At 37.7% G+C, this 24,866-nt stretch overlaps 2 protein-coding genes across 6 annotated transcripts in view; one reads left to right on the forward strand and one right to left on the reverse strand.

Moving 5' to 3' along the window:
• The window catches only part of LOC103717336 (chromatin structure-remodeling complex protein SYD-like), a 33,033-nt gene extending 14,485 nt beyond the window's left edge, over positions 1 to 18,548 (reverse strand). Inside the window, exons 1-16 of one of the 2 annotated variants that reach the window (XM_008805669.4) lie at positions 18,257 to 18,548; positions 13,359 to 13,476; positions 13,199 to 13,260; positions 9,538 to 10,999; positions 8,228 to 8,505; positions 8,029 to 8,093; positions 6,764 to 7,920; positions 2,581 to 2,678; positions 2,052 to 2,237; positions 1,684 to 1,864; positions 1,404 to 1,598; positions 1,291 to 1,334; positions 1,064 to 1,120; positions 830 to 926; positions 545 to 717; positions 250 to 463 (exon numbers count right to left, since the gene is read on the reverse strand). In XM_008805669.4, the coding sequence (XP_008803891.1) occupies positions 250 to 463; positions 545 to 717; positions 830 to 926; positions 1,064 to 1,120; positions 1,291 to 1,334; positions 1,404 to 1,598; positions 1,684 to 1,864; positions 2,052 to 2,237; positions 2,581 to 2,678; positions 6,764 to 7,920; positions 8,029 to 8,093; positions 8,228 to 8,505; positions 9,538 to 10,999; positions 13,199 to 13,260; positions 13,359 to 13,463 (4,374 nt within the window). In that variant the 5' untranslated portion in view covers positions 13,464 to 13,476; positions 18,257 to 18,548. Of the gene's footprint in view, positions 1 to 249; positions 464 to 544; positions 718 to 829; positions 927 to 1,063; positions 1,121 to 1,290; positions 1,335 to 1,403; positions 1,599 to 1,683; positions 1,865 to 2,051; positions 2,238 to 2,580; positions 2,679 to 6,763; positions 7,933 to 8,028; positions 8,094 to 8,227; positions 8,506 to 9,537; positions 11,000 to 13,198; positions 13,261 to 13,358; positions 13,477 to 18,256 lie in introns of both variants that reach the window. The other variant, XM_008805668.4, reaches the window with a different exon arrangement.
• A 1,556-nt stretch (positions 18,549 to 20,104) lies between these two features.
• On the forward strand, positions 20,105 to 24,350 carry LOC103717337 (1-aminocyclopropane-1-carboxylate oxidase homolog 3-like). Of its 4 annotated transcripts, none has more exons than XM_008805672.4 (3): positions 20,105 to 20,849; positions 20,922 to 21,014; positions 23,896 to 24,350. In XM_008805672.4, exons 1-3 carry the CDS (start codon positions 20,196 to 20,198, stop codon positions 24,151 to 24,153), a joined length of 1,005 nt encoding a protein of 334 aa, XP_008803894.1. In that variant the 5' UTR covers positions 20,105 to 20,195; the 3' UTR covers positions 24,154 to 24,350. The 4 variants fall into 4 exon arrangements, with proteins under 4 accessions (XP_008803894.1, XP_008803892.1, XP_008803895.1 ...); XM_008805673.4 differs by having other exon boundaries at positions 20,108 to 20,849; positions 23,899 to 24,350; XM_008805670.4 differs by having other exon boundaries at positions 20,106 to 21,014.
• Positions 24,351 to 24,866: the final 516 nt, after the last annotated feature.

A 24,866-nucleotide genomic window follows, 5' to 3' on the forward strand; every position in this document is an offset into this window, starting at 1 on the left:
ACTTGAGTGTACAGCAAATTGTTTCGGTAAAGATTAAGGAAAAAAGATATATCAGCATAGAACAGCAAACACTTAGAGATGACATCAAACAATGCTTAAGGACTTAATAAATAGGACACTAAATGCAACTAATAAAAGGAAAAGAACATTGATGAAACAACCAGTCTTGCTGGGATAAAATTCAAAATGAAAATAATATAAGTAAATAGCATAACAAGGGGACAGATCCAAAGATGAGTACAAGACAACCTGTAGAGGTGTTCCAGTCAAGAGCAAGCGGTGAGAGCTCTGGTAATGCTTCAAGTCTGCATTGAGCTTACAGGATGCATTCTTAATGCGATGGCCTTCGTCAATTATTATATAATGCCAATGAATTTTGCTTAACTTTGGTCTATCATGCTTGTTCATCAGGTATTCATAAGTTGTTAGAAGAACATTGAATTTCTGATGAATGATCATTTCTCTGCAGAAGAAAGAGACAGTCAAGATTCCTCTCCCCATAAAAAATGGCAAAACAATATTCTTCACAACAATGTGCCATTACTTGAATAATCTACGCCTCTCTTCAGGAGGACCAGCATATGCAATTTTGTTTACACCAGGTGCCCAGAAGCTGATTTCAGATTCCCATCCAGGAAGTACAGATGATGGTACTACAACAAGAAATGGGCCCCTATCATTTTTTGTTTCCATAAGATAACATATCAGAGAAATGACCTGTTAATAAGAGGCTTGTCAGTTTCTTCTTGCATGTTCAGGACACGAAGATAACAAATGAAACTCACAGAAAGAATCAAACAAACAGACATAATATCGCACTAAGCCATACTTGAACAGTTTTTCCTAGTCCCATTTCATCTGCTAGAATCCCATTCAAGTGGTTATTGTACAAGGAGACCAACCAACGCAAACCATTCATCTGATACCTATAACCGAATGGCAAAAATCACATTAGTTGAAGTTTTCATAGAATGCTACACTATGACCCATAATCAAAGATAAAAGTTACTACGAAAGCAACTGAAAGTAAATGATAGTAAAACTGAATCTAAGTATCACTTACTCCCGCAATTTTCCACCCCGAAGAGAGATTGGCTGCTCATTTATTATCTCTTTTACACTGAAAATACATAATATTCATCATATTATAATATTTGAAAACAAATGGTTAGTGAATATCACTAGAATTTTACCAGAAATCTTATGAAAAAAATCAACAGCCAGCAATCATGGATATGTAACCTCTAAATAAGCAAGAAATAGAAAATTTAAATCAGACATTATGAGTACCTGTGAGCCAACTTATAGTATTTTTCATTGCTTTCCAGATAATGCTGCAGCACGGGGAGCCAAAGTTAGATGGAGATATAAACCATCCTATAAAGTACACAAAAACAACTTACCTGAGCCTGGTCGCATTCATCTTCATCGTCATCTGAAAAATCATTCTTCTCAACAAAATTAACTGCTCGGCTATCATCCATTTCCATCTCAAACCGCCTTGACATCACCTTAGCATCTTGTAACTTTGAACCCAGCTTCTGAAGATACTTCTCTGTCTCTTTGAGGAGCTGTTTAACGCGATCTGATTTTGCATCCTATACAGAAACACATGGATGAATACAAAAAGAATATGAGTTACAAATGAAGCAAAGTAACTACAAATAGAATATTGGTACCAACCTGAACCATTCTCAAGTATCCCTCCACGTCATTGTTCTTTAGTAGATTAATCTTCTCACGCTGGATCCTGTCAATCTTCTCTCGATGTATTCGTTCCTTCCTTTTATGGAACTCTTTCACATATCTGTTGAAACCCTTCCAGCGCTCTCTCTTGACCTTGAAACAGTCCTCTAGTTTCTCTCTGTAAATTCAGTGCGCAAGGTCTGACATCAATAGTGCTGGCATGCTACGTGAACAGCTGAAACAATAACTAAAGCATAATACAAACTCCAAAAAGTTTTACAATGAGACTATTATAGGTATTGAAGATGCTTCAGTTAAAAGGAAAAAAGTTGACTGTTGTGAGATAATTGCATGATAATACCCACTTATGGATTTCTATTTCACCAAAGAATTCTTTCTGTCTTTCACGAATTCGCTTTTGCCTCTCTTCCTTCATTTTCTGTTCAAATTTTTCAAGTTGCTTCATTCTCCTTCCATGTCTATGTTTCTTGATTGATTTCAAACGGTCCATGTCAGATGTGATTGGTTTGAAAAAATCATTCAGAAAATCACTGCCCAGTGGAAAAATAAAAGTGTCAAGAAAGATAATTTGAAAAACAGAAAGTGCATACCAAAGAAAAGGTTGGAGCAATTAAATTGATAAGACATTATGCCAAGGTTCACCATCTCGATACCAGACCTTGTACCACTACCATCCTATTACAGTATCGGTATGCGGTACAGTATGAGACAGCAAGACTTACCGAGTGTCGGTATGGTATGAGACTGCATACCAGTACAGTATGCCCGGTACAGTACGGTACTAAATGGATACAGCAAACCTTGCATTACGCCCTTGCTAAGTATTACAGAGAGCTTTATTCAAAATATGTATCAAATAAAGAGCTTAGGCACCTGCGTAAACGACGTTGAAGCTGCAGAAGTTGAAGCTTTTTCAATTCAATAACACTTTTTGTCTTGGCAGAGAGATCTTCTGAGGAACTCACATTTTCCTGATTAAGAAAATAGATTAGAAGGATATTTTACAATACAAAAGAAAGGAAAATAACTAATGTACAACACATAACAGATCTGCATCTAGAGAATTATAAACAAACATCATATTTTATGAAGACTTGCCAGATGGATCTCAAACAACAGGAAGATATATAATCAGGGGGCACCACCACATTAGTACTTACTGATCCAGAAGAAAAAAGGGTTCATGATACAATATAATGGTTTCCCATCGCAGCAATTTTTTTAGAAAAGGTTCACATTTCCTTTCCACTTCTTCAATAGGCAGGGCAAGAACAATGTTGAACAAGAAAAAAGTTTATAGAAGCAGAGGGGGGTGAGGGAGGACGTGGAGGAGGTTACAAGGACAATCAAGGAGATGAGACAACGAAGAGAAAACAAATCAAGAAAATATGAACAAAGATATATATTTGGTCCTTATATTGAATACCATATCAGTAGACATAAGGCATATCATGTCCAAATATTATTAACTAATTCAGTTCTCACTTGATCTTTTTTACAGTGCACATCAATATTGTACCACAAAAATTACTTTAACATTAGTGCACATTCAAGAGATAGGATAGGCTAATGGATGTAAATTTCAATACAAAATAAGCAATGAAAAGAAACCATAAGATATCAAATAATTCTGTACTATCTTAAATTCTTAATGGTGCAAAAATGAAACGTTTCCTAGAGATGAATTGATCAAAGTTAAATAATGAAACTTTAGAGTTGCAGAAAATATGGAGGGAACAAATTGTGGACTGCATTGAAAGCATGATCATATATTAATATTATGTATTCATATGTTATGCTATATCATAAAACATACTTAAACCATGTTGCTAATAAGCACATAATCGCCAATATCTATAAGGGTAACTAGAGTCATTTGCAATCTATATTATAGTCTAACAAATGGTATATAATGATATGTAGCAATCTGTACATATAATTATCAAGATTTTTGAAATTGCATAGGAGGAAGCCATTTTCTACATCAGTCTGCAAATGTAAGTTGTTATAATGATTATAACATGTATTAAGTAATCATAGTCACTAGTCAGTAAAGGGTTCCATGTTATCATTCATAAATGTGAAATATACTGTTTATACATTCAAAAAGTGACATTTCTTGTTTTTTAAAAATATTAGAAAAAGATCTAGACTTAAGAAACAAAAAAGCAGGCACTCATCTGCCTTTCTTGCATATGTCTATGTTTATGCATGTATTTTGCATCTATGTTGCATTTGTTAAAGGAAGTGTAAGCATCAACTTTCCTAGGCAACTACCAAACCACTGGCTCAAACTGCTTACGAGGAGTTTGTGCTAGTTAAATGTACATATCTATGAATGTAGGTTCATAACCACATAGAGCACATAGAAAGCAAACGGCTCAAACAAGGAAGAAAGGACAAAGAGAATACATTGCAAAACTTAGAAACAATACCTAACATGAAGATGACTAAACCAATCTTCATACATACTGATAAAATCTATCATACAGAATTCCCAATTGTTCAATTTAGAAGAAGTCATATATCAAACTTATCAGGCACCTCCCATAAGCACATTCCGGAATAATGGCTTCTAAGAAATGACTTTTATCAGTAGACGTCCAACTAGTGTGAATTGGTACAAGTCTTGCAAATTTTTATTTGTGAAGACTCATAAATGTCATCAAAAATTTAGATGATTCTTATCGACCAATGTGATGAGCATGTATTTAAAATATGCTTTGTTTTAGTATTTGATTGAGGTCAAAAGTATGAAAATACCAACCTTAGAAGGCATGTTTCTCGCAATAACCAGTAAACTGTGATAGGCAGGCAGTCAAAAGAAAAGTTCTAAACAGTGCCCGAAATAGCTCCTGTAAACTCTGTTAATTCTGTGTAACCTTTCTACTTGCTTTGGAATGATCGACTTTGGCAAGAATTTCATTCCAAAAAAGTAACCGTGGAAAAGATACAAATTTTGGAGAACAACTTTCCCAAACCATTTATACATGACTCTAGTATGGTCTTACATAAGGAAAACCAAGAAAAAAATCAGATAAAGGGCTATTTCAGCAGCACCATATATGTAAGAGATAAACAAATTACTAAAAATTATCCACTAGAACAATTGGCTTGTCATAATAATGGCTACTGTCAGCTCCTTTGTTCACTGAAGCATTACATAGTTTCAAAAATCTACAGCTAGATGATTTTCTAAAACTTATAGCAAGTCCTAGACCAATAAAGGAACATCAAATGGACCAAGGAGATCTAAAAGGAAGCATAGACCTCTCAGCAGTAATCTTTGGAAGTTCAAGATTGATCATTCTAACACTCATTGAAAGTTTAATGACAACCAAAGTAAAATGATACCCTCGGTTTGGTTGGTTTGCTCAAGGTAAGATTAACCCGACACTGCATTATTTGCTTCAAGCTACAAATTTTAAGTTCTGATCCACCTGATCTAGGTTTCTCCTACTCTGAGAATGCTTAAAACTATAAAAGAAAAAAAAAGAAAAAAAAAATCTTAAGAAATGGGTTCAGCTTTAGAATTTCAAGGGAAAAGACAAAACAGAAATGTGAAACAAAATCAGGCCCAAATAGGGTAATATCTTCTTTCCACATATCCTATCAAACTGGTTCTACAGAAATCTTCATATTTTACACAACATTAAATGTTCCAAAATTTTAAACCATGTTCCAAGCTTGTGCTACTCTTTTAATACTGACCACCAACTGGCACTGGAAATGATGCTTCTAGCCACCAAATCACATGCAGTTTAACAGTTACAGAAATCGTGACTTCAAGCATGAAGAAGCTAACCGAATTTAACCCTGAAAAAGATAATGGACTCAAAGCCTCAAAATGTTTGATCCAAAAAAATCCCAGTAAACAATCACGTTTAAATCCGACAAGACTAAGAACGATGACTATATTCCAATTCAATAAGATGTAATGTTTCATTAAAACATTCATATTCGGATCGAGAGCTTCCACCAGAAAGCACTGCCCAGATTATATAAAAATTGAAAAAGAAAATCTGATTTAGTTTAGAATTTCAGCTTTTTCTTTGTTCTTGCAGCTTCAGAATGCAGAAAGTATTGTAACTGGGAACCGGATCAAAATCATTATCTAATCTATATGTTTCTTCCTTACAAACAATATGATATTGTTCTTTTTATCAACCTTTTAAATAGACGTTATGATAATAAGCAGCTTGTGTACTTACTCATATCTAAAATTTAGGATATTTTAGATTATTGATCAAAGAGAAAGGGCCATTCCAAACGACAATCATTGTCAAAGTTAAGCAAAAGAAAAAATAAATAGGAACATGTGTAGCATAATAACATCTTTTAGCTGGATCTTTTCTCATATTGGTTGACTCTAGAATTTGGACAAACCCGATATGAGCGAAGGCTTCAAAAAAATGGGTCGCCTGATGCATGGAACCTCAAAAATAAAGCAAAGGTCACATTTTATAGGATAAAATTTTGAAGTCAAACCACGGTCAACTGTATTTGGAGAGACTTTGGTTCTTTGCAATGGTGGTGGTAATAACTGAAGAAAGTAAAAAAGGGATCCTGGATAGCTTGTCTCCATGAAATGGAGTTCACTCATGGACAAAGAAGGATTAGGTCCTACACAGTATATGAAAGCTTTGTTAGAAATGAGATAGACAGTCTTATTTCTTCTGCATTGACTTGGATCTTTTAATTTTTACAGGAATCTTATAATTTTTACAGGAATATGATTGAAGTCTGCAAAATTTGTCGGTACTCTTGTAGGCTTGGTATCTGATTTCAGATAATCCTGCTTATCATGTGATGGCATATAACTACAGAATCGTGTATCTTCCATTTTTGCATCTGATTTCTTCCTCTCGGAACAGAAGAAAATTTCCATTTGAATTAATGATTTTTCTGAGCTAAGATATTGTTTTACCACTGAAGCGCTCAAGTTAACAAAGACCAAGTACCTAACACTCCACGTGGAACATATTAAAAATTTCAAAAAGAAAACTGGTTCATTGAGGTATTGCTAGAGAAAGATATTAGAATGTTGAAGCATTACCTTTAGCTTGTCAAAACATGCTGCAATTCTTTCCTCGGCCTTCCTCTGCTTTAATGCCCACTTTTGCTCTGCAATAAGTTTCCTTCTCTGCTGATCCATAATCCACTTTTCTGAGGTACAGTACTTTGGAGGAGAAGAAGGAATCTCATCAGATGATGATTTGTTCCCCTCTTCTTGATCAGCAGATTTATCCAGCATTATCTCCAGATTTCCATGTTTTACCGTATCATTGATGGTCAAAGTCTTGAATCCATCAGAACCGCACTGCTTTTGGATAACAGAAACTCTCTGTTCATTCAGCCCATTACTTACAGCATAAATATTGGGTAGACCATTAGAGATTATTGACTCAGAAGCTGCGGAAAGCTTTTCTGCAGGACTAACATGAGAGAAAAACATGTTTACATCCTTTGAAGGGTTCACCATGTGCTTGAGGTTTTCAACTTTACTTCCTACAATCTGTGGATTCTGCTCTTTTACTAGTGTTGAAGACTGGTATTTATCTGCTAGTGTGTGGGACTCTGGCATTGGAGCATCTGGCTTAAATAACCTACCTGTACCATCATGGCTATCGATGATATGAGATTGATTAAAATAAGCTTCTCGATGAGCCACCACAGTTGCCAGTGATTCTTTAGAAGGGTCATCATAAATACCGGTTCTTGTTGCAACAGTCCCCTCAAGCTTGGGAGGTGGATTATTGCCACCTAATACAGATGTAACTTGGTTTGTCCAGGCAGCTTGTTGATTCGCATTCTCTGGACCCTCCCTATCACGATGATTGTCCAAGGCACCTTTTCCAGCATGAATCAGAGAATCGGGCTCTTGTGGCATGACTAACACTACATGTGATTCTGCAGTTTCCTGAATCCGCATTTCAGAATCAGTTTTTTGTTTAAAAACTGGAGGCCGCCTATTTTCTTCTGTCATCATGGAATTCTCCAAAGTTGTGAATTTCTTGCTTTTCTTCTTTGTGTTTTCTGTATCCTTGGATGATGAGTCTGTCTCCACTATACTTCCAGTAGATGGAGTACCCGGTGGTATATTTGCAATATCATTAGCTCTACAGGACATAACAGAACTCTCATGACTGTTACCAGGCTCCTTTGAAGATGTATCTGCCACCCTGCTGTCACTCAAGCCTTTGTTAGTTCCATCTGCAATGCCACCTAAACAAGTAAATAAAGGAGAGATAAGCAATGAGCAAGAGAATGACACAAACTTTGATATCATCAAAATGCATGCAGATATTAAAATGTTCTTACCTTCTTTGGAGTAGCTTCCCCCAAGTGCAATTTCAAGATGTAGCTTCCTAGGAATCAAATTATTTCTGCATGCAACAGAGAAAATAGTTCAGAACAAACATCAGATTGTTGGGTGGTTAGTACATAACCTCTAATACTGGGTTGTTGATACTATAAATCATAAAGGCCTGCAAAATCAACAAAAAGGATCTTATCATGCCTGAATGCAAGAAATACAAGGCACTGAGCTCTAAGCTGTTTCAATTGCTGCTCCTTAAAAGGCATGTTTGAAGAAGCAGAGGCTTGACGCACAAGACCTGTTCCAACATCTTTAGGAGTTGCACTTCTTAGAGTACTTATTTCTGCATTATTTTTTGGTTCGCCATATAATTTGGCCTCTGAGCTCGGTTTAACAAAGAAATGTTGACTACTCTGTTGAACTGTCTCAGCTTTCACTTGAACATTGTCCCTGTTCTGTAGCTCTTGAATTCCACCTCCCTGTATAATCCAATTATTAGAAAAAAAACAGAAGACACCAAACTTGCAAGGGGAGAAAGACAAAACACTATCAAAGCATGACTTGTAAACACCAGATCTGCTTAATATTATACACAGATAAGCACTACAATACATTTCCCAGTCAAAGGTGGAGCAAGCTATGACATATTCTTTCTTTGATTCTTATAAAAACAAGCATAAGAGATGCAACAATAAACACTAACGAAAGCACCACTGCTACCAAAAACTGAATACAGCTAACCTAACTGAATACAGGAAAGTATTAACATGATCTCATTGCAAACTAATCTTCCATTACAAGCCCACTCCTAAGCACTCTTGGGTTGTGGCCATCAACATTGTTCAGCCATGGGGGAGTGATGTAACTGATTGCTGCAGAAAGGGTTGGCTATGATATCAAACTGATATAGTCCTGACTCCTGAGGATAAGGTTACAAGATTTTTATATTTGGAAGAGAAAAAAAGGGGAAAATGAAAGCATAAAAGAAGAAACAAGCAGAAAAAGGGAAGTTGAATGATCGTGTATAGGTCTGTTTTCTTTTCTTATCATAGCGGTTCATTACATACATATTCACAAACTAGTCTGAATGCAGTCTAAGATGCATTGAATGTTAAATATAGCATCCAAATTTGAACAATTATTCCATATAAATGAGGCTCCTAATAATATATAACCCCTTGTTTCACATATAAATTATTAACAATAACAACAATGACAACAAAAGGATGTAGAAGGTGAGTTAATCTACATTTTAGTTGGTCGGGTTGTCATTTAGGGGTGCAATGTATGTGTGGACGTAATCTCTCTCAGGACAAAGTTTGTGAAAGTGGGTAGCATGTTCTCTAGCATGGTGCCTTGAAGCATTCAATTTTTGTTTGTTCACTCACAACAATTATTTCATATAGAAGCCAAATTGCTGGAGTCAGAATAAAGAATGACAAATAAAAAAGTAAACCTGCCCAATGAGTACTATATGAATTTGCTTCTGTAGCATGGGATGATGAACCAACCTGGGCTTCCAAAAACTTATCAGAATATCGTGATGTTCCATCTCTCATGATGCCAGATTTCATGATCTCCGAATCAGCTGCAGCTTTTGCAGAAACACCTGAGGGGAATTCAATGCCACTATTGAGAGCAATCACATCCTTGCCTTTTTCTGACAAATGAAAACCTGAGGCCTCAAAACTTCTTTGCAAGTGCATTTTTGAAGCAAACTCATGACCCTCAAACGGAGAACCTGCAAAATGTGCTGGCGGAGGAAAACCCATCTTTGCCATCGCAAAAGAGCTGAAAGCACCAGATGTTCCTACATTAAGTCTCCCCATACCATGTGCATGGTTTGCAGGCAACCTTACAGGCTTTGAGCCATCAATTGTTACCTCACTTGAGTTGATTTTTGATTCATTTCCAGTATAAATAGCTTCACTATTGACTCCAGGAGAAGTTTCCACAAAACCAGGAACAGAACCTTGAGAGTTTTCTGATGACAGTGAGAATCTATTCTGGTTCCAGACATAAGCAGGGCCAAAAGTATTGGTTCTAGGCGGCAGTAGAGCTCCTTTCTGCAGCCCAAGAGCCCTATGTGCAGAAGACACTTCTCCTTCTTGAAGTTTTGAAGCAGGAGTTACAGGAAATGAACTTGGGTTCTTAATTTTGTCCATAGTCCTCTCAGAGAAAGCCTGGGCATTTTCTACTTTGGCTTTGTAGAGCGATCCAGCACCACTAGATAATGATGTAAAGTGCTCTGGTTGACCAGCATACTGAACAGAACCTCCTTGTTCATTATCACCAACTTTAACAGCAAATGCACCCTGCATACGACCTTTATCTACCTGCTTCCCCTTTCTTGAGTTATGTCCTGTAGCAAGAACATCTGTCTGATGGGGGTTCTCAGAATGAACATCAACAGCTGCTCTTGAATCTGCCCTTTTTCGCTTGGCACCAGATTTTTTAACTTCTTTCTTGTTCACTTGATCTTGTTTTAAAGTGTCATGCCTTTCCTGGGAGTTTGCAGATCTGGTATCCTCCATCGGGACACTAGCTGGACTTTCATGCTCAGAAGACTTGCTGCTTTTCTGAGAAACAGACCCTTGATGAGGGTCAGCTCCCATACTGTCCATCCTACTTATTCCCGCAGTTGGCCTGTTTGAAATAAGTACCTCATGCCTAGCCACATCTGTTGCACCTGAAGCTGCTAAAGAATCTTTCACCATACCATAACTTTGAAAAGAACCAGCATAAGCTTCTTCCTTCGTTTGACTACTTGAAGCAACTTGCCATGTGCTAGCGGGCATACTTTTACGAGGCAGATCAATTCCACCTGTAGGTAATTGATTTTCAATTGTCTCTTTGTCCTTTGATCTCATATGTCCCAGCTCACCCGTGTGAGGCCCACCAGCAAATGGAAATCGAGAAGATCTCAAAGCATCAATATCAAGACCGTTCTGACTTATAACAGTTTCCATGGCCCTGATGTACACAAGCATTTTAAGTAATCAGGTAAATGCAACTGTTTTTCAATTTGCAGTTTAGGAAACTTGGTATGCTGTAATAACAAAATGAAGCATTCAGAGAACCAAACTGGCATTGACATAGTGATGCATTAAGGTAATTGTCAATAGCACAGGGGAGGGGGAAACTAATTCTTGTTTGTTGCAATATCATAATATTATAAACTGTTAATGATCAGACAATCCCCATATTTGCTGTAAAAATTTCTCCAGCAATTACCACATAGCATACATTTAGGTTCAGCCAACAACCACATGTAGTCACATCTAGCAAAATATTATATATTACACCTTATATAGATTAATGGAGCTAGGATTGCCTCTTTCGGTGAACTCTCGCTTGATAATATGTAGTGACAATTTTTAACTTAAGAATCTTTCACTTGCAATTTAACAGAGGTTTTTTTCTCCAATGAAAACTTAAATTGTTTGACAAGGTAAAAGCTTTTTTGGTAGCTCACTTCATCTAGTTAACAATATTTCCGAAGTGGTTGGTGAGGGACATGGTGGGCCTGTTAAAGAAGAGGATTCGGTGTTTTTATGTTGCCTTTGGATCTAGTAATTTTGAAAGGACACCAAAAATATGGTAGTTCATATTTCGTCTGTATTTCTGAAGGTACAATAATTTGTATAATAGGCTATGTTCAAAGTTTGTAACTGAATTTAGTTTAACATTTATGGTTTTTTATACACCTTTAGATATTTAACTACGCTATGTCAAATCGTTCAATTTGTCTTAAGGATGATCAAAAATTGATGTTCCTTTTGATTGATTCGGATAGCCACCATGCTATGCTGAATCAGCCCGTATCGGCCGGTTCAGCCCGTATCGGACCAGTCTAGTTGGGCTGTGAAATACGGTTTCGGCCCTATGAGACCGGCACCCGTACAAGCCGGCAGCAGTGCGAACTCCGCGCACGGGGCAAGGTGCCAAGGCGGTTCCACGCGCTGGGAACCGCGCCTGCGCAGGCGCGCCGGGTTAGCACGCTAGCGAGCGCGCAAGTTAGGTGCATTCGCTGGGCTTCTTGTGTGCCTTGAACCTGGGCGAGCCTTATCACACCTTTGACAACATTGATCGGTAGTCAAAATTTATTTGTTTTGAAATTTAGAATGTTAAAAATTATTTTAGAGCAAAATATATCATTTTGGTGTTTCATGGCAATCAAACATGCGACTATCTGAATGCCTATGGTATTTCATCTTTATAGTAGGCAAATCCTCATCAAAGTCTCTGTCTTTCTACTATCTTTTTCGAACAAAATGTCAAAATGCTTCTAAATCTTTTCAAATCCACAAAAATGTAGAGAAATGCTTTTGTGATTGAAAGAAATGAATAAATGACAATAATTTGCATAGACAGCTCACCTATACAAAATGTTAGTTTTAGCTGAAGTTCCAAAATTAGCACAAATTTCAGATTTGCTCTAAGCAACTAGAACATTTCAGTTTCAGTTTAGGAATTTCATAGAAACTTCAAACCATGGTTAGAATTAGATAACAAAGCATGAAACCAATCAATTAGAATATTGGAACTCCTATAGCAACTGGAAAAAGTGTATATTGAAAAGGTTCTTGAAAGAGCATAAAACCTGTTAATATGCAAGACTAGTTGAATAGAAGCTCGGTGCAAAGCTGTAACAAAAGGGATTTTGATGGTAGGATCAACCTCCCATCCATTATCACCGCAAAAGCATGCCTCATTATTCAAGTCCTTTAGAGCATTCATTGCTCCTCGAACAGAGGTATTCAATAATAGTTGTGCTTGAAGGTGTTTCTAAATGATTATGGGTTCCCTTGTGCATGTCTAGTGGAAAGTGAAAACAAATAAAGAAGAATTCATTGACAAATTAAAACCAGTTACTCTTTCTTCAATCTTCCCAGGTGTTGTTTGAAAGATTTTCCAGCTATATGCTCCTTCTGTTTCATAGTTACATATGGTCCTGTGTGATAGTTTTGAAGTCTCAGCTTCAAGAGTACTCTACTGAGAAAATTCATATTTTTCAGTCTTAGGAAGCAAATTGCCTTTTTCAAGACTTGACAGAATTATGGTGAATTTGGAATTCTACTTCATGAAAAGAAAAAAGTAACAAGAAGACTTTTATATGAAAAAAAAAAAAACTAATAGTTGGATTTGTGAACAAAGTCACAAGTGATTCACCTCGATATAACTTGATACGGCAATGATTGCTCCTTTCCACTTAATTTCATATGTTGGCATATCTGGGCCAGTTCAGAAAGATAGGCATCAGATTCTAAAATTAGGTTTTAATTTAAGCTGCCTGAGTTTTCTTGCTGGATATGAAAATTTTGCTACATACCACATAGAGCTTTGTTGCTAACTTAGCAGGCTCATCCTTTGATTCTTGAATAAGTTTATGCAAAAGTTTGGCTGCCTCGACTTCAACATGCTGAGAAGAAGCCATCTCATGAAGAAAACTGTCATCAACAGAAAAAGTAGCACAGCTAAAATCAGATACACAGCCACTGATAACTCCACTGTAACATTTTTAATTAGCTTAATAAAAGAAAAATCATAAATATCAATCACACTATCTGCATCAAATTCATTTTTACAGCTAGACGTACATTAACTTATATTTACTTCATTAACTTGAGATTGGAAATAAAGAAAGATTTAATAGAGAACATGAAAGATGATTTACTCAATGTCTGAACTTGTGTTAGGACTAAAACATTCAAAAAATGAAGATTTTTACCAAACTTGAAGCTTACATACACATCAATACATCATAAAAAAAATATGAAAAACTTAATGCTTTCAAATAGGACAAGAACCTCTTTAGCAAAAAAAAAAAAAAAATAGGACAAGAACCTTGTATTGGTTACCATGAATGTAAATCCACATCAATACATCATAAAAAAATATGAAAAAAATTAATGCTTTCAAATAGGACGAGAACCTTGCACTGGTTACCATGAATGTAATTCAGCCTGATCTGTAGTTTGGGTTGTGATGGAAATTATGAATGTAGCTTAGGTCAAGATTGGATTGCAAATATGAACTCAATTTTAGGCTAGGTTAACATTGAGTTGAAAACATTTTGGCAAACAATTCTACTCTAATTGTTAGGTCTTCCAATGCAAACTTGTGTTTTTACTATACAACATCCCAAAATACATAAGCATACTCTCAATCTGACCAAAAGTCATGCATCAAAGATTAGTTAATCATGTTATACTAGTACATATAAGTAATCTTAAAATAATTTAACATTATTAATTGTTATCAAACAGCCCAAAGACAAAAGGAACTGCAAGGATAATTTGTCCATTACATCAAAAATAACTTTTTTTCCTTTCCTATCCTCAGACAGCATCCAAACAGCACAACGACCAAACCGCAATCATTGCTTGGGATAACAACATCTATCCCATCAGAAATAAGGCTCTATCCCAGCTAACCTACCAAAAATTACACTTACCCGGTACAAAGCCTGCATGTCCCCAAAAACAACATCCTCATTCCAAACTGGGGCTTAAGACTTTCATATGCAATCTCAAAAAGTTAACAACTATATGGCAAACTACAGCATCTAAAATAATAATAATTTCTGGAAGGTGAAAGATATAAAAAAAATTTATTCATGGTCAATTATAACCTCTGATGGGAGAGTATAAATCATGATAAAAGACAACAAACTATAGAGTTTAAAGAAACAGTAGTTAGTCTTGACAGAGGAGAAATAACATAAAAGGATGCTTCATAAGAGAGCATCAATAGCTCTTGGAAACAGGAATGTGTAAGTAAATGGAAGCTCTAGAATGAACACACATAGCATCTGAATTTATATATGCATCTAACAAGGGAACATATCTCAAACACTTTAATGATGATAATGACAAATAAATTAGACTAGCTAATTAAGCTGCTTAAACAATTAAAACAGCAGACTGTTATAACTTATAAGACAGGTCTGATGTAATGCAAAGAGGAAAAATGTAGAACCTGGTTAAGCTGTATAAATTAGACTAACTAATTAAGCTACATAAAACAGGGCTAAGGATGTTACTGTCCATGCAAAAGGAACAGAACTAAAACAGGGTCTTACCGCCTAAATAATAATAACCATTACTCCATTGGAAAACTATTCCAGGAATAAGCATATTTGACCAAATTAGTTATCCCTCCCTTATTCTTAACATTATCTAAAACCTGTTTGGCAGGAACGAGACTTATTCCAAGTCTGATTACAGCTTTATTCTTGAACATAACACAGCCAAAGGCAATATAAAGGAATATGTTTGATGTGCATTAAGAACATTTTGATAGTAAGTTCAGTGTATGTATATATATAGCCTAAGTTAGGTATACAGTTCCAATCCCAGCTCACTTTCATTGATATACATAAAACTTTGCTCCTCCTAGCCTGTTTCTACAGTATAATTAAACCAAAATATTCTTCGAGTTCTATCACCGATTCTTTTGTCTTTCCATTCCCGAGCTAATTATTTATCATCCAGAGCTTACACAGAGAAAAAAATGGCTCATCGTAAATGGAAATGGGAAAGAAACTCCTAATACCTGGCATACACTCTTTAGGTCATAAACATCAAAATGAACTCATGATTATTACCTAATCTACCATATTTTCTACAATTGAAAATAAAAAACCCCTAGCATGGTTTGACATTTGCATGTGCAAACATGATGCACCAACCACTTTAAGTATTTTCTTCTTTCCGAGCACACTCCTCTAAGTCCTCTAGGACTCCCTTTCAGACATCCCGATATTGTTAAAAGAAACAAGAGACATGTTAAGCAAAAGCGGCTGTGTATGTGTGCATAGGTATGCATATGTAATAAAGTTAGATATATGTACATACGTACATACAAATATGAATGTATATATAGATAGGTATATATCAATATAAATATCAATATTTATAGATACAGTATATATGTATTTACATCAAATTAAAGAAGAAAGTTGTCTAAAGATATGTATGTACATACATATATACAAATATGCAGGTTATATAGATATTTGCAGGTATATATAGATATTTATAGATATAGTATACATGCACTTATATCAAATTAAAAAAGGGAATTTTTTGTAAATAATCTTGACGGAATCATGAACACCCATTAGATACTCCAACCACTTATATCTGTCACATGCATTGCACATGTAAGTACTAGACTACAGTCACCTAACTCAATCCTCCTACATCAACTCCTATTAGATGTTCAAGTTTGTGCTCGTGAATATTCTCAATACTTCGTGTAAGTCCTTTAAATCATCCCACCTCTTCTATAGCCTCTTAAGTTGAACCCTTCAATCCTCACTACATCATATCCTACCTATAGTGCACATGTAAAAGCCATTCAAAAACACATAGTAACTTTATTCTGGATTGATGGTATTCACTAAATTTTAATCATGAATCTATCTCGCTATCCCCAAACTTCAGATGCTTTTAAATGCTGATGATCCATTTCTTTGTAAAGCAGCTTGATTTACATATCAAAACTGATCTTATAATTGTATGTTTGAGTTTCAAAGTTATCTGAACACTCTTCAAAAAACATGAATGTTATAACTTCATAAGTTAATCTATGCTCTGGTTCTCCTTTTGCCACAAAAATTAATCCATGCATATGGAGACAAAAAAGTAAATTATTAGCATAATACTCAACCTCCTCCTACTTGGGAATAAAATTATGAGTTCTATACTTTGAATTGGCATAAAGCACAGCTCAGCATTGTTAATGAGTCCAATCCACCGAGTTCTACACTTCGATCCAAATTCTTCTAAATTGTTTACCTAACTGTTTATGAAAATCGACAGTTCCACAAAAAAGTAGGTAGCTGGATGTTGTTATCCAACAAGAAATTGGATAAGGATAAAAGCTGCAACCAAGGTATGCAATCTCGGTATCTAGTGCTATATTGACACCTTACTGGTTCGGTACAGCACGATCTATATGTATGATACACACCCCGTATTAAAACAACTCTCTAACCATTTTTCTCACTTTTTATCTTGATACGCCTCGGTACAGGTTGGTACACACTTGACACGCCTCGGGATGAAGCAATAGAGGATGGTAAAAGACCAGTACAAACCCGAACTTGAGTTTCACAGCGGTTCCATCCAATACAATATGGTATGCCCCATACCGGGCAGTATGGCAATCCATGGCTGCAACAATGGTTATATTTGCTAAAACCAGATCATCATAACGATTTATGCTAGGGGCATAACAAAGTAAAATGACAGAGTGAATATTTGTGGGGATCATGTTTTATAATGAAGATCCAAAGCGAATATTTATGGGGATTATGTTTCACAATGAAGATCCTAAGGGTTAGGTTCATTTTCCTTCCCCCCTCCACCCCCTTTCTTCTGTTTGTGATCAAACACCCTTTTCCCACTTGATTCCTAATTTGTTTTGTAAAACCATCACCATCATGTTTTCTTCACCTTAGCTAAATTCACATTTTCTTTCATTTTTGTTCATCAGGAATAGTTGATGAACAGAGTACCACTAGCTAGTTAAGCATACATGGAACGGGGCTTGTTGGCTACATTTAGGTACCAACAGAACAGCCAAGAAAGGACACATAAACCTCATTATCAATGGATATCAACTATCTTGACATGCAGCACCAATAAAGAAAGAACAAAGCTCCTAAACTACTACAAAAAAAATGCAAAGAGAACATGTCCAATAAAGCTACTAGCAACTAAGGCAACACATTTCAGGCCCCCATCATTTATGATTTCCAGATTTTATAATAGTTGTGACTCCCATCAAAGAAGAAGAGAGAAAAGAATAGAGTTTACATATGCTCTTATAGAACAATCCATAGGCGAAGAAGCAGCGGAAGAAGGAGGAGAAGAAGAAGAATAAGACATCAATTTTTCCCTGCAAGAAGGGCATCAACATTTTTCCTACAGGAATGACATCAACTTTTTCCCCTGACTAAATCATAAAACCTTACAAGCTAAATTATACACAGCATTCGCTCAAGACCTATGCATGGAGCAATTAGACGTCGACTTCAGCATTGGAAGAAGCATAAAATTCGCCAGAATAACGGAGAAAAAAAAATAAACCATGGAACATCAAAATCCTCCCTTTCTACTAGCGGTAAAAAGACCCAATCCGTAGGGCGGAAATAACAAAAATCACCAAAAAAAAAAACAAAATAATGGAGGAAAAAATAAACCACGGAACACAGGGCACCTCGCAGCACTAGCGGCTGGCTCTCTTTCTCTTGGATTCGCTCAAGGGGGGAAAGGAGACGCAGTCGAATCGGGGGCAAACGAAACCCTAACCCCCATCCCACGGAATCATGACCGAATTTTCCTGTGAGATCAATTGAAGAAGGTGGGGGGTTTGATGGATCGGTGACAAGATGAGGGGAAAAGGGGATGTCTCGCTCACAGAAGAAACCCTGATTCCGCCATGAGCGACCTCAGAGAAAGCTTTTCTCTTCCTCCGTCTCTCTCCCTGGGGACGGGGAATATTTGGAGAGAAACATGGAAATGCTAAAGAAAAGCGCCATGGAGCGCCGGTCCACCACGTAGCATGTTCATCTGGCACACATAATTATGGCGTGGCATATCCAAAAGCAGTGCGTGGAACCGCTTCCTGGGCAAAGACCAATCATTTAATGGCACGTAGCAGGAGGCCTTGTGCTACCGGACGGGCGCCCCCAAGCATTATGCGCTGTTGAATGAAGCGGATCGCGGTACGTGCGATAGAACATGGAACAGCTAAATGACAAATAAATTTGATGCTGGGCTGACCGATCCGGCCCAGTTTCTTCCATTATGAGCGTTTCATTTTGTAGGAGGATTGAACAGTGCGCTTAGATTCTGAAACCCTAGATGGTGGCTAAGGGAGCCAGGCTTCTAAGAGCCCGAGTCTGATCGATCTCGGTTCTCATTTTCTACTTATCTACTTTGATGGAATCTAATTCCTAGTCAAGCTGAATGCATGTCTATTTCGAATGCTTAGTACTCTTTAATTGAATTGTGCTCTAATCAAGCAAGAATGAATGGCAAACCATTCTTAGCTCAAGTTTAAATACAATACCTTGTTTAGACAAATAAGATCTACGATCGATGAGTCATCGTGCTAACGGTATATAACCCCATTCAAATGGTTGCACCATAGATTATAATGATATGATGAAACTATATCCAACTGCACTTAATCGAGCATGTCTTATTATACATGTCTTGCAATAGATTTCAAGCCTAGATTCCAAGAACATATCGAACTAGTATAAATTTAATTTGAGCTTGATGAACCTAGAGATTAGCTATGCACTAGCCTTTCATGTGCCATTGAAGTTGATTCTAAGCCTAAAAATATTTTTGTCCAAGTACAGATGATACTAGGCATAATGAAAAATCTAAATCTATATGCATATTGTACTAAAAGGAACATAGTTGGCTAAGGAGTCCATCATTTAAGACATTGATATTTGTCTCAAACTTTTATTGAAGAGACAAGCTTTAATTCCATGTAATTGTAAATAAAAAATATTTTTTTGTTTACCTAATCATGCAATATTTTCCTACCTCAGCTTTCCCTTCATACTGATGAGTTTTGAAGATATTAAACTCATTTATTAGCCAGCAATTAGCAATTACATAGAATTTTAAGAGGAAGGTCTGGAGAATCGTCAGGAAATCACAGGAGTTAAGGCCTAGAGGACCGACTAAGAGGACGGATTGGAGAAAACGGTTTTAGTAAAGGACTTAATTGAAAAGGGTTAAGAGAGAGAGAGCACCGTCCTTTGGAATGGTGCCGTAATGTTGTTGGACGATCGCAAAGGAGGACATTGAGTCGATCGAGTTACTTGGATGCAGCTTCAAACATGTGGGATTCGTTCGGAATTTGAGCAAAGGCAAAGGGTGAAAGCGTATTTTCATAACTTTTTACCGTTGGATCGCGCTGACCGCTTCCAGATCTGTGCAGCAAGGCGTCCGTGGTGCTTTGAGATCTGTGCGTGGCGCTACCGAACGGCGGCTGGTGCATCATCCTTTGGTCCGGTTTCCAAGCAGGAGATCAAATCTCCGTGCCATCCCCTTTTCCACGTCGGTCGCAAGGATAAGATTGAAGAGTCCGAAAATCCGATAGCAAGCGAAAGGAGGCGAAAATCGGGGGGGCGATGGCAACCGCGGAGGGCTACGACCGGCTCGCGGTGCTGAAGGAATTTGACGAGTCCAAGACCGGCGTCCGCGGCCTCGTCGAGTCCGGCGTCACCACCATCCCCCCAATCTTCCGCCACCCCGACCTCCACCCCTCCGACGCCAGCCCCGACCTCTCCATCCCCACCATCGACCTCTCCCTCCCCCGCCCCCTCGCCGTCGATCTCATCCGCGCCGCCTCTCGCGACTGGGGCTTCTTCCAGATCACCAACCACGGCGTCCCCCTCCCGGTCCTCGACCGGACCATCTCCGCCGTCCGATCCTTCCACGAGCTTCCCCCCGCGGAGCGATCGAAGCACTACTCCCGCTCCACGGACGGCGGCGTGTCCTACTCCTCGAACGTGGACCTCTACCGCTCGTCGGCGGCGAGCTGGCGGGACACAATCCAGGTGATGATGGGCCCGGCCCGGGCGGAGCCGGACCGGATCCCGGCGGTGTGCCGGGCGGAGCTGGTGGCGTGGGACGAGCACGTGACCGGGGTGGGGCGGGCGTTGATGGGGATGATGGCGGAGGGGCTCGGGTTGGGGCCGGGGCGGCTCGAGGAGATGACGTGTCTCGAGGGGAGGACCATGGTGTGCCACTACTATCCGCCCTGCCCCGAGCCGGATCTGACGGTGGGGATCGCGGATCACACTGATCCCGCGGTTTTGACGGTGCTGATACAGGATCATATCGGTGGTTTGCAGGTCAAGAGGAAGGGGGAGCCTGGGGAGGCCTATTGGGTGGACGTGAAGCCTCTGCCCGGGGCTCTGGTGATCAACGTCGGAGATCTTTTACAGGTTCGCTCTTGACCTTTTTTTCACTTCCAGTATTTGATCATATGATGATGGTGATCCGATGACTTTATTGTTTGATCGAATGATTTATGGAGCCACATGAGAACCTGCTCTTTTTTTTTTTTCTTTTTTTTTTTTTTCTTTTTTTTTTTTTTTGCTAAAGAAAAAGGGGTAGGGGGAGGAAGGGACAAGCCCACCCCCGCGTAGCAGCCCCACTGGGCCCCCGCCCCGCCAAGAGAATGTTCGATGCGGGCAGAAATGGCCGTGTGTTGGGCACCCCGACCGGTTTTACTCATACCCTCCCCACCCGTAGGCCCGGCTCAGCTACTCCTCTGAGCTCTGGCTCGAGTCCCACGTGTGAGTACGTCACACCCGGCACCACCCCGGCTACTAGCGGTTCAAGAGCGGTCCTACACCACAAGTCCAAGCAGTGGCTAAAGTAGTGAGCTCCGGTCCATAATTTAATCGTCGCCGCAGCGATTCGAACTTGGGACCTTGTGGTTAGAATTGCTGCCCAGTACCACTAGGCTACCACCTTGATGGCCACATGAGAACCTGCTAGCCTAGCACTTTATGTCCCTATGGCCAAATTGCTACACTTTGGTTGTGGATGATTGGATCATACTGGTGGTCTATTTTTCGTTTAACCTAACTGTGATTGTGCTAGGAATTGTAACTTATCATATCACTTGTGTCATAAAGGTGTTCAAAAATTCCCCTAGATCGACGCTGCCTGTTTACTAAGTGACATGATCTAAGATGTGTAACCCATTTAATAAACAAAACAGTAATGTCGTGTTACTCGAACAGATAATCCTATTAACCCCACTTACAATGAATAAACTTAATCCAAGACATTTGACTCGACACTGATTTTGGTGATAGGTTTAGCCTATTAATTTGTGGTAAAGCACTAATTTCATTACTTATTTATCTATTGATCAGTATATTATCCGATGAATGCAACTTTAGCAAATTGAGCTATGACCTAGCTGTTTTATCCATCCTACTATTATAATCACAAAAAAAAGAGAGAGAACACTTTAACACATAATTTCATTCATGCATGGTTAAATGTAGGGATGCAGATCGGGTGGGTTAATTTGTGTCATAGGTTGTCTTGGGCACCTTCCGTGCTACTAGACATCAAAATCAACAGTCAGCCAAACCCATGCTTTCCGAAAAATACTATATCCAAATCCACTGCAACATGCTATGGTTGAGCCTGGACGAAATGGAGATGGCCCAAGCATGGTTTGGACGCAAGCTATCTACTTCGTCACCAAAGTGCATATTTATAATGGTAGATTATCTTGGTAGGAACTTGAAAGGAACCGAGAATGCTGAAGCCATGAGATAGTTGGTGTACAATTCTCGGATGAGTGCCAAAATAATTAACAGAGATCGAGCTTTCTATGCTGAAATTTACAAGGACTAGGACTCGTTTTGTGTTAACAAATTACAACCATTATCTCAGACTCCCTTAAATCACACTCCCTTAAATCACAGCCGGATAAGTGATAAGTCCAACCAATTAATTTGAAACTGGATTCAAGGAATAATTAACTTATATAAGTTCTTAAATATAAAGGTTATACAATAATTAGTAGGTAAAATTTGACATATTTATAGGGATTAATAAAGTTTCAGGATATCCGATTGTACCTCCAACTCAATGTTGAAATATATAAAACCTCTTTGTCACTAAAATAACTACTGATGGCTTCAAAGGAACCATGGTAATCTTCATCTCATACAAATATAGTAATGGACAGGACACAAGATGAAAAGGCCCAATGAGAGCAAAAGCAAAACCAGACTGACCATAGGTAGACGTTTTGTGGACAGGACAAGGGTTTGAATATAGTTTTTTTCCCCTACAACTGTGTCCTTGTATAGTTGTATATCTGTTTATCTTCTGTTTTGTACTAATGATATTTGTGTTATTATTGGACTAAATTCTTTTTTTCAAAAAGAAAATTGCCTTTCATGTAAGTATGTGCCATTGTGCCTCTTCATGTCCAAGCAGCAAAGCAGCAGAAATATTTCTCTTTCCTTTCACATCAAGCCAAATAGCTGAAAAATCAGATATCCTCTTTTCTTAAAAACTCATTTTTTTATTTTTTTCGTGTTCCCTATTTTCTTTCTGCTACTTCCTTGCAGCTAACTCTGTGATATGAAAGAAAAAACACTTCAATAAAGAAGAAGAAAGTGAAAGTCATCAATATTGAGAAATTTCTCTTATTTAATTGCGGTTAGATATTTAGAATTACACAGGTAGATTGGCTTGTGCATTAAGGGATTAGCTCGATCCACTGGTCATCCTCTTCATTTCTTTGAATAAATGGAAAGTTTTAGGACCATTTGAAAAAATTACGGTTCTTTGTATGGCTTTCTTTTTTTTAATTGATTTTTGCGAAAAGAACTTGCCCATAACTTTCAACTTTCTCTCCGCCTAAACAGATTCTACCTTCACTTTAAAGATAAATTCTTTATAAGAATTCTAGCAATTAAACATATTGGAGAGTTAAGCTGGAAGCTATTATGGTTCTTCTTTGCCCCCTTTACCAGTAACATGTATTCATTCTATTAAAAATTTCCAGGGCTTGTAATGTTTTATGTTTTGGATCTGCATAAAAGGCTATAACATTGAATCTTTTTTCACATTTTAATTGGGTTAACCAATAAAAGAGTACAATGTGGTAGAGGGAAAAAATCTATTTGGAATGACTTGGTACCCTTGGAGTGCAATAAGAGGGAGGCCAGAGTACAACTACATCTCTGTTTTGAGATTCCTATATTCATCTCTGAAAAATTTCTGAAATATTTTGTTATTTCCAAATCTAATTTCAAAATTTTCTAATATATACATTTTATTATCCAGCAGATGATCTCCAATGATGAATATAACAGTGTGGAACATCGGGTGGTGGCCAATTCTCATCAAGAAGCAAGGGTTTCAATTGGCGTCTTCTTCAACCCTGGGAAGAGGGGGGAATCTGATTTTTATGGGCCCTTACAGGAGCTGGTGTCTCCAGAAAAACCAGCATGTTATCGAAATTTCACAATATCTGAGTTCATGGGAACCTTCTTCAGTAAACAACTAGCTAGTAAATCCTTGATTGACCACTTTAAGTTATAGATAGATGTGTGGCCCATGAGGAAATGTACTTAAATAGCCATGCCTTTGGTTCAAAAAGGGTAGAATGTGTCATGTAACTTCTGAAATGGATTCCTCTTTACTACTAGAGAGTGGCACAAACAAATATAGTATGTTTCTATTGGGTTTCCTGTACATGCTATCTTCAATATCTATCATGCTTCTGTTGGTTTCCTGTACATGCTATCTTCAATATCTATCATGGGTTGAAGTCTCTTTTTTAAAAATGTAATAATGAAGGCTATGTATTCATTGGAAGATTCTTAAACACAGATAGTCTGCTATATCTGAAGGACAGTTACATCTTTTTAGCTGCAAATTGTTATTCCATCCATTAATTGTTTGTGAGGCGAATATTAGCTCGGTCACTAACTTTAAGAATATGAGTTATCTTATAGTTTCATAGTGTTGAAAATAGATAACTTATCAATCTACATGATTGGGCAAAACAATGTGATCTGATGCCACCTTGAGCCAACCGACAGGGTTTTCACTAATTATATTACTGCAATTTTTTTTTTATTTCTAATATATTTCAATAGTGTAGATTATAATTAACAATGTAGATTTTCATTTGAAATAATTAGCATACTGTCATTTGATTTCTATTAAGAGCCAAATATTTTCCCTTTCTCTCTATCTATTTATCTATCTATCTCTCTCTCTCTGCGTGCGCTCCCACCCTTTTTTTTGAA

The sequence above is a fragment of the Phoenix dactylifera genome, unplaced genomic scaffold (assembly GCF_009389715.1).
Source record: "Phoenix dactylifera cultivar Barhee BC4 unplaced genomic scaffold, palm_55x_up_171113_PBpolish2nd_filt_p 000261F, whole genome shotgun sequence".
In the NCBI taxonomy this organism is placed as follows: Eukaryota; Viridiplantae; Streptophyta; class Magnoliopsida; order Arecales; family Arecaceae; genus Phoenix; species Phoenix dactylifera.